The following is a 16,832-nucleotide window of genomic DNA, read 5'->3' on the forward strand; positions in this document are numbered from 1 at the left end:
AAAACATAAATATTTTTCTGAAATCTTTAGGAATTACCATGTGATATTACCCAGTCAATACTTAACATTCTTCTAACTAATCCGAAACATGCATTAGTCCATTTAAAACCTCTAGGTATTAATACCTCAATAGCAAGGTAGAATTTGACATTTGGCATCCATATAATAACACTGCAGCAAATAATTCCAATTCTCAGGCTTTACTGCAACATTTTCTCCAAGGCTCTTACACAGCCAGGAAGGCAAATGGAGGAGAAGACAGACAACGTAGTCAGTCAAAGCCAAGATCATTCCAGACATTGGTAGAAAAACAGCAAGTATAATTGCACGGCAGCATTGGCACATTTCCCAACCCTAGCATAAAATTTCCTGCATTCCAAGTCTGTCAGAACCAACTCTGACCAGGACTGGGTTTTCACGCAGGGCTGGAGTAAACTCAAGTCAGGTGCCTTTGGTAGTTTTTGGAACACAAGTTGCGGCTGTCTCACTGCAATGTAAAAAGGTGCTAACAAAGTTGATAGCTTAAAAAAGGAGAAACATTTGGCTGTACCTCAGGAGCAGGTTCTACCTCAGATCTTCTGGCCATACAACTAGTTGGCAGCTCTGTAGGCCCAACAGGTGTCAAGCACGATCATGGTTACTGCAGAGACTTGGCAGCCCCAAAAAGGAATGAAAACACACTTCAGTAAGCCCAGGGTATTGCCCAGAGCAGGCAGGCCCTGGTGAGATGGGCAAGGTGGCTAGAGGTTATGGGGAGCAGTAAAGCGAGAACCAAGACATTTCTTTTGTGTTAAAGGGCTACCCCCTATTAGGCTCAGTACCTTCACACCACCCCCTCCCTTCCTCCACACAGTTAAAGCTGTTATTTCTTGACTGGAATAGGCCTACCCCTGCTGTGGCTTAAGTGGTCCATTAATTGACAGGTGGGCATCCAAAACAGGCCCAAGGGTACGGACCACCCCTATCTCTCCCATGCATTAGCCATTTTCCCCCATCCTTAGGGTGGGGCCAGCAGAGCAGGCCATGCAAAAATACTGTGTTTTAGGAACAAAGCCCCATCCAGCTTCAAATATGCAGGAGCCACCCTTGAATTTTAGGTTTCCCAATCCAGTTCCTACCTCCGTTGGAACATAGAAATCTGCCCACAGCAAACTTACCCCACATTATTAAATGCTGCAGCAACTCAAATGAGCCATCAGGAAACTTTGATTTTGAAAGTGTCTACCTAAATCAATAGCAAGTATTCTTAATTGGGTGGAACAAGATAACCAGGGCAGTTACCTTTAATTTTCCTTGACACACCAAATTCATCACAATGAATTCATTTTCTTAGTAATCATGGGATCAACCAAATTTGACTCTAATCATTAAAAAGTCAAGGGGCTGTTTAAAAATTTGGAAATGTTGTACAAGATGGAAAACACTAATCGTATCTAACATTTTCCATTTAATCTCCAGGGATTTAGCACTTGTTTCAAGACATGTTTCTAGCACTCAAACTATGTCAATTTAAACCAAAATATAGGTTTTTTTTCCTCCCAGTCAATGTCACCCTTTCACATCAACAGAAAATGAAATTCTAAAAAAAAAATCCACACTTCGCCCAAAACAGACCGTGCAGAAATAGAGGCTAAATTTCTGAGTGGGGTGGGGGGGGGGGGGGGGGCAACATAAAGAACTGCTTTTGTCAGTCAAACAGATTTCATTGTCTATTGTTTGTCAGCCAGACTTCACATGGATTTAAAATGGATTTAAATTTTAACTTTCACTTTCACTTACTTTTTGGGTTTTCGGGGAGTGATGTCAAACGGTGGTCCAGGGGGACCTAGACTCATTGGATAAACATCAACCCACATCTGCAGCTTTCCCTAATTTAAAAAGAGAGAGATACATTTAGAGTCATGTAATTATACAGCACAGGAACAGACCCTTCAGTCCAACTCATCCATGCCAACCAGATATCTTAATACTGACCTAGTCCCACTTACCAGCATAGCAAACCCTTCCTATTCTTATACCCATCCAGATGCCTTTTAAACGTTCAATCCTACCTGACTCCACTTCCTCCTCTGGCAGCTCGTTCCACACACATCCCACCCTCTGCATGAAAACATTGTCCCCTCAGGTCCCTTTTAAATCTTTCCTCTCAACTTAAACCTATGCCCTCTAGTTTTGGACTCCCCACTCTTGGGGAAAAGAGATCTTGGCTATTGAACCTTTCTACACCCTTCAATTTCATAAACCCCTAAAGGTCACCCCTCAGTCTGCTCCAGGGAAAATAGCCTCTCCCTACTCAGCCTCTCCCTACAGCTCAAACCCTGCAAACCTGGCAACATCCTTGTAAACTCTTCTGAACCCTTTCAGGTTTAGCGTTCTTGCTATAGCAGGGAGACCAGAACTAAACACAGGCCACTTTTAGAATCCTAACCCATGTCCTGAACAGCTACGTCATTACCTCCAAACTCAATGCACTGACCAATGAAGGCAAGCATGCCAACATCCTCTTCACTACCTGTCTATCCATGACTCCACTTTCAAGTAACTATGCACCCTCTCATTTATGAGAAACATTACATCCAGCCTCTTTCAAAACAAAAGCGCTAACTTTTTAGATGAGCACTTTTGTATTAAACAATTGAATACCAGCTGCTTTTTTTGTTTTAAAAAGTTAGACACAGGTCAGAATTTATACCATAAAACAACAAAAATTGTTTCGAGCATCCAGTTTAGCATCTTAAATTCTCTGCCCAATTACTGGAAGGATCTTGCCCTTGAACGTTCGAGTATTTGTGTCATGAGTAACATTGGTAAACTGGAATTTCACCCTGAAATACTCCATCAAGGAAATCAAGACTAACCATGCACCATAGCGCTTGAACCAGATACAGACCAAGCCAGTTCTTAGTTATGCATTCCCTTCCACAAAGGGCATTTGTTGGGTGGTTTTCAATAATGCTAAATTACCAAGATTGTTCAACACCAAATTCATAACTTGCCATAGTAGGATTAACACCCAAATTTTAGATTACTAATCTGGAACTATAACTGGAAAATGTACCCTGTGCTTTCTTTATCTGCAGTTATTTAGCAAAGTGCCCTCTAGATTTTAATTAATCATCTAGTTAGCATTCTTATTCACTTTCCAAGACTAAAGTGTCAAGGTTGTGAACTATTAGCTCAAAAATTTTGGTCCGCATAAGCGCTACACGTTAGCTCTTAGCTTCAGATATCAGGGACTGATGCCTTCCATGTGACAGAAGAGAACACAAGGCTTGAGGTACAACTGGACTAAGAACAGATAGGTTTCAGCATGTCAACTTCTGATTTGGGAGTAGATAAATTTGTTAACTTCTTTCATTGCTACTCTGCTCCATTGAGTTGGTTATGGTCACTTCCAGTTGAATTTCTAGACTCTAATCTCTCGTCAGTTCCACACCAGTTCTCATCCAAGTACTGTTCCTTTACAAACATCACCTCTGCACCCAATGGCTTGGAGTTAGAACTTGCAAAAGTTTTGTCACCCTTGGCTATAAATCTTTCTCCCCATTCCAGCTGTAAATGTAGCAGCCATTAAACCTCCCCTTCACACATAGGTAGCATATTTTTAACAACACAAATTTTGCCCCCTCACTTTTTATTACAATCAAATTTTATATTTAGACATTCCTTACAATAAAGCTCAACACCTCACCACTGGCTTCCCAAGAATCTCGCTCCTACAGTGCCTCATCTTGTGGATGCACCAATGTTCACATTCTCACCCTTGCATCGTACATGTAGTTTTTAATCTGACTGTCATTAATTAAATTTCAAAATTCTTGTCGTTAAATGACTTCATTCTCTCACTATACACTAACCTTGTTCATCTTTGCTAGCTTTCAATAGCACTAGCACATTACTGGTCTCATTTACCAGCAGAGATTTCAATTAGCTCAGCCCACCTTCTGGAAATTCATTGTTTAAAACCCCTCACCCACTCATTTTGCTGTACACTTAAAGTCTTCCGCAATCCCAAAGAACCAAGTTAAGGACAGCATCAAATTGAAAAGAAAAAAGGCAGAAAGGTCTGATAACTTGAGACCAGGATAAATTCAGATTCAAACAGTTATTTTATCTTTTTAGTCTTCCTATGAAGGCCAATTAGTGAGGAATATGAAAACTGAAAATAATTGATTCAAATGTAAAGAATGGAAGAGAGAAGTCAAAGTGAACATCAGCCCTTAGAGTTAATCTGGGGAGAAAGTTGCAGGAAAGACAAGGAAATGGTGGAAGAGTTAAACAATGGTGTTTATGGATGATGGTTTGAACATCTTATTAATACAAAATACGTAATTTAGTGCCACCCCCATCACTACAGAAATATTTTTTAGACAACCTAACTGAGCTAAGGGCAGGCAAGTGCAGGCAAGCCTGATGGCTTGCATCCTGATTTCCTAAAAAGTAGCAGTTACAGAGATATTGAATTCGTTGCTGTAATTTTCCAGAAGTCCTTGGATGCTGGATAACTACTAAATTTGATATCCCTATTCAAAAAAGGCAGAAAAGCAAAAAAAAAAGTGGGTAGCTATAGGCCAATTAGACTAACATTTATTGCTGGAAAAATAGAATCAGTTAAGGAAGTAAATAGTAGCACATTTAGGAAAATCAAATCAGCAGAGTCAGCACAGCTTCAAGGGAAATCATGCCTGCCTAACTTATTAACGGTCTCGGCGAGTTGATGGAGGGGAACCAATGGGTGCATTGTATTTGGACTTTCTTCAAAGTTCCATGCAAAAAGGTTAAGTCATTAGCTAAGAGAACACTGTATTGGAAGTATAGAGGTATGAAAAGATAATTGACTCGAGTTGTGGGGGGGGGGGGGTGGTTAGCTTCTGTTCTCATTTTTGTGGGGTCTAAACCCCCTGCTTGATGCACACCTTAGACAAAGATCGTAGAATTTTTTCCCACCGAAAATGCTGCATACAACTCTGGCTGCAATTGTACGTTCTTCCTTGCAAGTACACAGTTCAATACAAATAAATGCTAAGTTTTACATTTGCCTCAGGCAATATTTTCTTTCAGCAGATCTAAGTTTTGTAGCTCCTTGAATGTCTGACATTGATTGCTCATCTTAACACAGTTTGTCAAAATGTGTCAGTTTGACGTCTGCAACTTGTTTCTCACCTGATCTGAATTACCAACAGGACCAACCTGAACACAAAGGAGTCAATTTGCCACATGTCCAATGTTGACTATTTAACAGAAATGTACACTGGGTCAGTGCCTTCAGCCACTGTGTGCCTTGGCTCTTGTCAACTATTATCAGCAGCAATTGAAAGCAAAATGTTCTAGAATTCATATGTTAACCTTTGTGGAAAGTTAAACACTCCTGACTGAGCAAGATCAGCAGAAACATGAAAAACTGAAGGATGCCATACCTCCTTGTGGGGGTAATTCTGCCTTACTCACTAGAGGTCAGGCAATCAACAGTTCGACAAGAATGTTCTATTCGATATAATGTTGCGCACACTGCATTGATACCATCAATGCCTAGACAACAAGCTTGACTCTAATTATCTCAAGATAATGCAAATAAAAAAGGGCAGAAGTCAACAATGCTCACAGGCATCATAAGGGATAGACCATTGACAAATAAACACGTAATACTGCAGAACTGCACAGGTCCAGCAAAACCAAATTCATCTAAATGTGATCAATTGCAGAGCAAATAATCAGGTTTGATATCAGGTTTGAAATGTATTCCAGTTGCTTGGCTGGATTTGAGTAATTCAAATTCAGCAGCTTCAAATGAAATTAGATCCAGATCAAAGTTCAATTTAGATTAATCCAAAATTGAGTTATTTATTTGATTTGCGGTTTTCAGCTAGTTCTTCTGACTAAATATTTTTGTAACCATTGGATATTCAAAACACTGAACTTACTATTTAAACATTTACTTTTCCAATTTATGGCATTGTTCTTAAGCCAAAGCCTCAAAATATAGCTCAGCCTGAATTCAAGCTTCTCAGACATTGTTTACAACTGAACCAACATAGGCATCCCTGTCATCTGATTCCATACTCCAAGCTTATGTCTTCTCTTGGCCCTTCAGGCCATCAAGCCTGTTCTGCCATTTAATTTGATCATGTCCAGGCAACCACCTCAATACCTTTACCCAAACTACCCCACAACCCTTTACACCCTGGGAGTGACCAAAATTCTCTCTCAAATACTGGAGTTTCCATAACCCCTGAGGTAGTAATTCTTTGAATTCTCTACTGCCAGAGGTTTAGAAAAAAACCACACTATTTCAGTTCTAAGTGGCATTCTGGTTATTTTTAAAGAGTCCCTAAGGTCTCGACTCCCCACTCTGTCAATCCCTTTAAGTTTTTTGTAGTTTTCAAAGTCAACTCATTCTTCAAAACACTAACAAATAAAGGCCCAGTTTGCCCGATCTCTTCATAGGACAGTCCCATTATCCTGGGAACAAGTCTGATAAAGCTTCATTACATTCCTTCAGTGGCAATATCATCTTTCCCCACAAGAAACCAAACCTGAACACTCTAGACCACACCTGGAATAGCTCCTATACTACCGAACCAAGGGTTTAGTACTCTTATCGAGATAAAGGCTCACATTCCATTAGCATCCTGATAGCTTGCTGTACTTGCATGTTAGCCTTCAATGACTTATTAACAAGGACATCTAGGTCTTATGGTACATGGAGGCTTTCTAACCTCTTGCCATTCAAGAAAGACTGCCCACCTGTTTCTCTTACCAAAGTGGATGATCATATTTTGCAATATTATATTCCACCTGCTGCATCTTTACCCATTCACTGAAATTAGTCCCCAAACTTCCCAAAGCCACTTTGGCAAAGGCCAGTGCAAGGCGAACAGGTCTATAGTTCCACTCTCATGATTGCTCCTTTCTTAAATAGCTGGGGGGATATTTGCCAACTTCTAATCTGCAGGAATGCAGAACCACATTAGGAGGTAAAATCAGGTCCTGGGGATGGACCTGCTTCCCACCCTCCTTCCCCTCCCACAACTACTCACCCCAAATCATACCACACCTAACCATCACTCATCACATACAGTCGCTGCTCCCCACCCCACCAAAAGCCCAATGAACCTTGCCACATTCACCATTCCCCCAGAGCTCAAACGGAGGCCAAACACAGTTTGCCCTCCGTAAAAGGGCTCAGTTTCTGCAGCTCCACCCCCACCTCAAATTCTGTGCCCATCATGACATGAACTCTTCTGCCAACTCCAAAGCTGCTTCAGTAAAGACTCCCTCCAACCTCCAGGGACCCCTTCTCTTGCCTCCAACTTTCCTCCTCCCTCTTGGAGGACCTTTGATGGCCTCTTGCTAACTGCAATTGAAACCAACTGCTTCAATTTCTCCACTCCCTCCACACCAATCTCCATTTCACCAAACTCGCCAATAAACATGGGGCCAGTGGTGGGCTGGAGGACAGACTTCTAGGTCAAAGAGGCCAAATGCCAAGCCTCCGACACCACATTGTATCTCGTCCTTGACCATGACCTCACCATGGACTATCAAATTACCATCCCCTACACTGTTCATGATCTCATTGCTTCCTCCTGTGATGTGACCTCTCCTCCACCATCTCCAGCCTTACTCTGCCTGGTTTACCTGCTCCAAGATCCACAAGCCCAACTACCCCATCCAACCCATCATTTCTGCATGCTCTTGCCCCATCAAACCCATCTCTTCCTACTTGAATTCTATTCTCTCCCCCTTGGTTCAGGCACTCCCCATCAACACACAGGACACAAACCACACCGTCCACGTATTCGGCAACTTTTAGTTCCTCACCCCAAGCGCTTCATCTTTACTATGGATATTCAATCCCCATACATGTCTGTACCCAACAAGGACAGCCTACAGGCCCTCAGATTTTCCCCCCCTCCACCGCCTCCAACAAACCCATCCAGTTCCCCTGCCACCAATACACCCCTCCTCCTCAATAACTTTTCCTTTAATTCTTCCCACTTTTGCCAAATCCAGGGGCTTGCCATGGGCACTCACATGGGCCCCAGCTACACCTGCCCGTTTGTCAGTTATGTTGAACAGTCTGTCTCTCTTCAGTACGTACACTGGTACCGTTCCCCAACTCATGCGCTGTTACTTTGATGACTGCATCAGTGCTGCATCCTATAACCAGAGTGAACTGAAGCAGTTCACAGGCTTTGCTAACAACTTCAACACTGCCCTCAAATTCACTGTCTCAGACCCCTCCCTCCCCTTTCCTAACCTCTCAGTATCAATGTGATGACAGCTTACCTGCCAATAGTTACTGTAAATGCAGAGTCCCAAAGATAACTAGACTATACCACCTCCCACCCTATAAGCTGCAAAAACTCCACTCCATTTTCCCCAATTCCTGTGTCTCCACTGCAACTGCTCCAATGAGATGTTCCACTCGCGAGCATCTCGAATGTCTGTCTTTACCAAACACTATTTTTACCCCAGATCCAAGCAGCCCTCCACTGCACCTCATCTATTCCCCACTCCACAGCTCTTGACCACCCCTCCACCCAAAAAACACAAGGATAGGGACACCCTTGTCCTCACTTTCCAGCCCATCAGCCTCTGCATCCAATGTACCTTCTTCAAAACAAGGAGGGGTCCAACTAGATCCCAGTTCCTGGAACATCTTCGACTCCCCATCCTTCTCTGCCTTCCAAAGGACCATTCCCTTTGCTCGTCCTTAGTTTGCACCACACTCCAAGAACCACGCCAACCTGCCTGGTACCTTCCCCATAACTATAAAAAGATGCACCACTTGTCCACTGACCACCTCCATTTAAGACCCTAAACAGCCCTTCCAAGATAGCAAGCCTCACTTGCATCTCCTCTAACCTAGTTTATTGCATCCGATGCTCCTGATGTGTCTTCTCTACACGAGTCTAAACATAGACTAGATGACTTGTTTGGCGAGCATCTCCACCTGGCTCGTAATGGCCTCCCTGGCACTGTCCATTTCAACTCCCTACCCCACCAACCCCTGACACATCCAGCCTCTGCCTCTTTCATTTGCTGCAGCAACTCGGAACCGAAGTTTGAAGAACGGCACCTTATCTTCCGACAGCCTTGAGAATTCAACATGGAGGTCTCCAATTTCAAATAACGTTGCCACCCATCCCCCATCTCTCCTCCAGCCCCACCTTCTGACCCTCCCTTCCAGCCACTAACTGGATTCACCCCTCATCAACTAACCAGGTCATACCTACCACCAGTGTCCAGCTATCACTACCTTTCTGTCTTCACCCCTTTCTCTCCCTCCCCGACTATCTGCAACTCCCCCTATTCCCTCTTGGAGTCCTGATGAAGGGTAAAACCTGAAACTTGGACTGCGTTTTTTTCCCCTCAGATACTGTCTGGCCTGCTGTGTTCTTCCAGCCTCCTGTTTGTCTATCTGGGTGTGTATGAGCTTTCAGCCTCAATTTTTCTAGGAAATCGTACTAATACTTATTTCCTTGAACTCAATTCTCAGTATCCACTTGGATCTCTAAATTGGAGATTGGTTTTCCAAAGGTAAGTCAGATGAAGTAATCATTTAGCTTCCCTACCATTTCTCTATTCTCCACTAAATGTAGTGGAATGGAATTTTTCCTTTTAGCTATAGAAGCTCTTACAATGTATTTGTGTTTTGCTTTGCTAAATTGCATTCATATTCTATTCTCCCTTTCTTGAATTTTTGTTTTAAGAAAGGTCATTCATTTGTGGGCATCTCTGGCTAGACCAGCTTTTATTGCCCATTCCGAACTTCCTTAAGGGTAGTTAAAGAGTCAACCTCATGGCTGTAGTCTGGAGTCACATGGAAGCCTGACCAGGTAAGGATGACAGTTTCCTTCCTTAAAAAAAGGAACATTAGTGAACCTGATGGCTTCTCGAAAAATTGACAATGGTTTCATAATAATTAGACTCTTCATTCCAGATTTTCACTCAATTCAAATTTCACCATTTGCCACAGTGAGATGAACCGAGGTCCCCAGAACAAGTCCAGAGTCTCTGGATTATTAGTCTAGCAATAACACCTCTGGACTATTGTATACCCCAAGTTATTAGTTCCTCCTTTGGTAATTCTGAAAACCTCCTATCCTTCAAGTGACTATGTTTTTTTGGCAATTCTAATTGAACACCAGATCATTAGCTGAGCATTCATTTATCACATCCTTCGTTAAAAAAAATTCTAGCATTTTGGTCTACAATTCCCCCATTTGTGGTCTCTCATCCCTAATAGTCTTTTGTCTAATTAAAAAGTTGTTTTACCTTTATTCACTCCATAAAGCGAGATTTAAAATAACCGGTCCTCTAATCAGGTTCTCTCTAGAAAACACAATCACTAACTTGTCAGAAAACTCATCTTCTACAGCTTTCATGCTCAGTTGGTTTATCCAGCCTACAGGCAGAGCAAAGTCACCCCAATTATAACTCTTGCCCATACTACATTCCCCATCTCCTGATTTATACAATGTCTTATAATATCACTATTTAGTGACGTGTAAATAACTTCAATGTTTATTGCCCCTTGCAGTTTCTTAGCTTCACTTCAAACAGACTCCACACTTCTCTCCACCCGCCCCCCCCTGCCCAATCCAATCCTGCCTTATAAATTTAGTGGTCTCATCCCTCGTCAGTGCAATTTCACCTTTTCCTGGTAGTCTATTCTCCCTTAATATCATCAAATATTCTTGGCTATTTGCTTCCCATTGTCACATCACCATATAGCCAATCTTCTAATGGCAGTTAGATCATACCCGTTTATTCCTCTAGAACAACTATCCAGTTGCAAGTACTGCACACATTCAGATAGTGTGCCCTTTGCTTCATCTTGAGATCATTTGACATTCAATGCAAACTCCATGCTCAGCTTTTGAATCCCTAGCAGTTTTCTTCCTGTTACCAACTTCACTTTCTTCCAATTTGGCACCCGTCTCTGATCCCCAACAAGCTACTTTAAGCACAGCCCAACAGGAAAAACAACATTCCTGCCACGTTATTAAGTCCAGTCCTGTAACTGTGAACCCATCGAATTTGTACAGTTGCCACCTTCCCCAGAAACAGTTCCAATGCCTCTGCAATCAGATGGTATCCTGTCATGTTTAATGGATTAAGCCTTCTGTTTTTGTAGATGGTAGCAATGGGAGTCATCCTGGGATTGCTGCTTTTGAAGTCCTGCATTTTAACCTCCTTCCTAGCTCTTTCAGTTCTGCTTTCAGGGTTTCATCTTTATACCTTGTGTCACTGGTACCGATATAGACTTCAATCCCACCACTGATTCCCCCTCCCCTAGGAGGGATGTCCCGCAGCTGTTCCATGACATCCCTGACGTTCACATGACTGCACTTACAAGCCTACCAATTTTACCACAGGAACAGCACATTCAAGTCAAATACTAGCCTGATCTATTTGGGCTTCTGGAGTATTTTAGTCTGTCTTTGAAAGATCGGAGAAAAAGTCAAGGGAAAAATTTTAAGGAGACAGAACGCAGGTCAGTGTCTTAACCTTAAAAATCCATGTAATAAAGCATTCAGTGCTTTAAGAACTGAGGGGAAAATTCACCAACGCCCCTACATCTCACTGCAACTGCAATAAGAGGCATACACAGTGAAAAAATTCACATTTAAGAGGCCAAGACAAGTTTGTCCCAATGCAATGTCTCTCACCCCACTCGTTACCTCAATCAAATTCATCCCTGGTTATACATCATAGGCAAGCTTCCAATTCAAAAATGACAGTAGAACCTGTGTAAGGTTGGGTTGGTAGGTGCTGTACAACGACCTCATTTCTATGTGCTCGGGTACAAGTCCCTGCTGTCTCAAAACATGAAGTGCAAGCCGTTCCTCTGGAGGTCCAAGATGGATATTTAAAGTCTTGTTACGTTCTGTATTAAAACAAAAACAAAGCAAGCTCAGAATTTTTAAAGGACAAAATGCAATGTAATCTAAATTATTTATTCTATTTATTCCGAGAGTAGAATATAGACTTTTGGCCTTTTCTTCAAAATCGCAAGGCTTAGCTATCCCCAACCCATTCATTCTTCTGAAATTTCTCATTGGACCTCTCCACACCAACACATGCTCATTTCTTTGAAACAAAGCTGCCAGAATTACATATGATGATGTTATAATTGGCAGCAACCACAAAGTTGAAGTTTTTTTGGTTTGGAAATCCAAAAATCCAGGCGTTTATTAAATCAAATGAAGCTACATGGTTCACCTGCTCAAAGATCATTTTACTGAAAAAAATTTTAAAAACCCCAAAAATCTGTTAAAGATATGAAAAGTACAAAGAATCAGTCATTTTTTAAACTGAGCTTCGATTTTCCTTCTATGCCTATTTGACACATATTACACAAATACTTACCAAAGATTGGAAGATAGAAACTGTATTCAAAGTGTTTAATGATTTAGGGTTGAAATTTCTTGGATTTTCTGCCTGCTTCTGGCAGGCTTTTCCCTTGCAAAGGAGGGGCATTTGGTGGAGATTTAGATTCCCTTGTCTCTACATGTGTCACAAATGACATGCACAGCCACCTCTGGTCAGAACACTTGGTTCTAACATTCCTTAACTGTGTACTTTAGCATCAAGAACTGACTCCCTCTCCTCAGCCGGACTAGCCCAGAAGTGCAACTCCTCATCAGGAGTTCTTCAGTTAACTGGGAGGCTAGATCTCTCTTAACCAGTGCCCAGAATTTCAACTGAACTCTGCTATAAATAGATGCCCTGCCCTGTAGTCAGTTTGTTCTCAACTCAAAAAAACCTGTTCAAAACACACAACGATCAATTTCCAGTTCACCTTTTCTACTGCTCACTTCCCAGGCTATGTTGGTGGAAGTAAGATGCAATCATCTAAGATACTATTTCAAAAAAGAAATAACTCAACTTCAACATAAAATGCAGGTTTTCCTACTTGGACTTATCAAAACAGCATCAAAAATTCAGGTACGATTACTCTATTGCAAAATTTCGGTGCATCTTTGAATTGTTCTAGTAACAGCATTATTCACCCCCTCCCCCAAAAGGCTTCTTTACATCGACATTAAATATTGAGTCAAATTTATTGCCACACAAAAGCCCTTTACAAATCCTCCAACCAATTCACCTTGTATTTATATATTGTTGATAATTCTTACCAAGACACAAACATCACATTTGCCAGTCTACCAACGTTGTAGATTTGATTCCTCCTTCCCCCGCCGTGAGTGACTGTATCACTCTTGCAACATGGTTAATGACAAATTTCAATTTTTGTGCTCAATGCAAACATTAATAGAGGCATACGCATGACCTGCAGCCACTGCCTCAAGTGGGTGTTAGACTATATGCAATCTTATGCTGAATACCATTTTTGAACCTAAGAAACAGGTACTCCCACTTGACACTTTACCTCCTTAGCTGGAGGGCACAGATGGCAAGCTTCCCAATTCAAAAGTAACCAACTGCATGCAAATCAGAGATTAAATGTGGAACCTGCAAGTAGTTTAGTGATACACTAGGTGGTGTCTTTATTCAATAATCTCAGGGAATTGGTGAACAAGTTTTCAGTTTGACACAAGGTACTGGATCAACATTAGTGATCGTATCCAGCAGATGAGTGAAAGGGAAGTCTAATTACATTTGTCTATTCACTGCTCCACAACCTCATCTTTTTATCTCAGCTGTCAGGTTTTCCATTGATATTCACATGAAGCATGCATGACTCTGAAAAATGATTGATGGGATGAATAAGCTAAAATCAAAACAAATATTCTTCCACATGGCAGAGGTCACAGACTTAGAAAGCATTTGTTATTTAAAATCGGTCTAAAAGCTCAAAATTTTATTATTCAACTTCAAGTTTCCCTCCAATTGCCGATTATCCCACTGTTTGTGTTTTAGAAAGTATTTTAATGAACGCTTTCAGATACACCTTGAACATTTGAATGGGCTGCAGGGGGTTTTGAAATCCACACTTGTTAAACCTATCAAATTTAAAATTTAAAGATTGATTCAAAAATTATCTGCTCCTACATACACAGGTGTAGGACCTTTCTCCAGTCCACAACGCCAAGATCACAATCAGGCATGATTCAAAATAGCAGAGTGGTTTGCAGCAAAAATGAACTCAAAAAAAAAATCAACGAGAAACATGGATCTCGAAATCAAAGATGTCAATTAAAAACAAACCAACTATACCCTTCAAGTCTTATTTTCAGGGCATTTTTCCTTTCTACATCTTTGGCCTGACATTTAACTTAAAACGATATCCTTGTTTCCAATGGCTGAGGGGTAAACAACAGTGCAAGACAGATTTAAAAGTGATTGGCATAAGACCCTGAAGCGACAGGAGAAATTTTTTTTTCCCAAGGAAGAGGTAATGAGTAGTTAGTGTCTTAAATATACTGCTTGATACAGCTTCAGAAAGTTACCGTAAGAGTTGCTGGGTGTTTTCAAAGAGATAACCTGCTTGGTGTGTAAAACAGTAGAGAGACTGGATGGGCTAATTGGCCCCCATTGTGCCGTAGTTATTCTGATTCTCTGCACATAACTAAGCATGGAAGACTGAAAGAGTTTCATGCCCTCTTGCAAAAATGTACCAGTTTTAGATACCAAATACTTGTGATCAGAGCTTATTTTGCACCAAGGAACATGTTTTGCATCTTCCTTTATGAAGGCAATTGTTGGATTGTATGCAATGAAATTACGCCATATAGTCTAAACAAAATAACGCATCATTTCTGCTCAGTTCAGGGAGAACAACTGCTCAGTATATTTAAGAGTACACTAATTAGAGCAATCTCATTTCATTACACAAATACTTGTATCTATATGAGCTGCACATCTATCATTGCCAATTGAAATTATAGATAAGTACTATTGAAGGTGACTGGAATGACATTTCCAGGAAGGATTTCCCCTCTACATGGGGTGCTCAGCTATAATCAGGCTGACAATGCAACACTGTTGAACAAGGTGTGGGTTGTACCATTACTGAAGCAGGACACTGGACCAGCTAGTGTATCACATCAATAGTTATTAACCAAACCTGTAAAACACACAATCATATTTCCAGACTTGACAATTTAGTAGTGATAATCAGCTTTCCTAATGTTATAGAGGACAGTGCAGGCATGGAAACTGAAAATGATTTAAAAAAGGTATCTTTCAACAAGATATATTAAACAATGCTGTTCTTGCTTTGTTTGCTTCTGCTGGAACCTGGAAGGAAACAGTTAACTTTCCAGTACAAGATTACAGCTTCTAAAGGTTTGCACATCTTGTTTTCTTTTTATATGGAACATCTGCAGCTTTGAGACAGCTGCCAAAGCATGAGTTAAAATAAACTGGTGAAAGGAAGCTGCCCAGTTCATGGAGAGGGCAGAAACGATATAGTGCAGCAAGTCCCTGACACAGTGTACACAGGCAGAAAGAATCACCCCAGCTGCCCGCTACAAATCTCCCCTGGATCAGCAAAAAGAAATACGCTTCACCACGTTTCACTCATTTTAGCACCTATTATCCCTAGTTTTCATACTCTGAGTTCATTCGCATGTCAAACCGACCTGTCAGGCTTGTGCATCTGCCCACTCTTTACTGCTCAAGGACACTTTCAATCTGTTGAAATCGAATGGTTAAAAAGAGACTCGCCCAAACTTTTCAAATTCTGAGGCTTAGTTATTTTGTTAAACAAAAAGGTGAAGAAATAGACTAACCAGGCAAACAGTTTTGATGATTCTCAACAAGTTGTATACAATTGTCGAGATCCAAACGTCTGCCATTACCCAAGATATACCAAAGTAATTTGAAATTCTCAATGTTCCTGTAGTAGGTGACATGGTTTTGTTGTAAAAACAAGTTGCACTGGCTTTTGAACTTAGAAGTAAAGTGGAGAGTTCACTAATTAAGAGGAAAAAGTCACATTAAATTTAGGGTTTAAAACCATTAACAGAAGTTCACAAACTTTCCAAGAGTTACCACAGTGACCCCTGCTGCCTGGAATGTAAGCTGTGTACATGTTTATGTGCAGATAAACCCCACACACCAAATACATTCATTCAAAGCCACCAGCTGTTTAAAATAAAAACAAAAGAGGTACACCCTGGATTCAAAAAAAACCTTAGAGAAATTGAACTTTCAATGCACTGTTCTGCGACTTATCTTTAAAGTTCAGTAAGAGCAGAGGGGAAGTGGATCCTGGAATACATTAGAATCAGCGCTGGGAAGGTGTTCTTCAGTTTCTTTGTGGTTCCCACCAGATTTTCTGCGCTTTGGCTTTCACTGCCACTTTCAACATGATACATGGTTTCTACAGTTTACAACTTAATTCCACTGCAGCATTTTCATTTGTTGTTCGGTAGTTTTAGGAAGGATTCATACATCCGCAGATCCTAGGTTAAACTAGGCAGCAATACACAAGTGCCAAAAGAAAAGGTATGTATTTGGTAAAGTGAAGTAGTCAACATATGAAAATTGCTGATAAGTGAACATCAAAAGAAGTCAAAGTGTACAGTTTTGAGGAAGGGACAAAACCAGCACTGTGTTTAATTTGTTGAAATTGTTAGCAACCTCAGAACTTGGTGCAATTCAAAATATCTTCGACCAGAGCTGCACTAGAACATTTATCTTGGGTAATGTGACAAAGTAGAGAGAGTTAATATAGCTCAATGGATACATTTACCTGTAGTAGCAATATATCCTTATTTTTGATATTCCATTCCCTTTGAAATAAAGGCCAATATCTCATTTGCCTTACCATGACCCTAGATGCTAGTTTTGTGATTTTGCACGAGGGCCATGAGGTCCCTCAGCCTGCCAAGTTTTTAACCATGCAAATCAAC

General features: G+C 41.0%; 1 protein-coding gene across 6 annotated transcripts in view; it reads right to left on the reverse strand.

Annotated features, from left to right (window-relative positions):
• Positions 1-16,832, reverse strand: part of LOC125461702 (myoferlin-like) — a 204,356-nt gene that overhangs the window by 52,657 nt on the left and 134,867 nt on the right. For all 6 annotated transcript variants that reach the window (XM_059653127.1, XM_048550744.2, XM_059653126.1 and 3 more), the window contains 2 exons: positions 11,757-11,896; positions 1,780-1,868 (listed from right to left, as the gene is read on the reverse strand). In XM_059653127.1, coding sequence (XP_059509110.1) covers positions 1,780-1,868; positions 11,757-11,896 — 229 coding nt within the window. The remainder of the gene's footprint in view (positions 1-1,779; positions 1,869-11,756; positions 11,897-16,832) is intronic.

The sequence above is a fragment of the Stegostoma tigrinum genome, chromosome 20, assembly GCF_030684315.1.
Source record: "Stegostoma tigrinum isolate sSteTig4 chromosome 20, sSteTig4.hap1, whole genome shotgun sequence".
Lineage (NCBI taxonomy): Eukaryota > Metazoa > Chordata > Chondrichthyes > Orectolobiformes > Stegostomatidae > Stegostoma > Stegostoma tigrinum.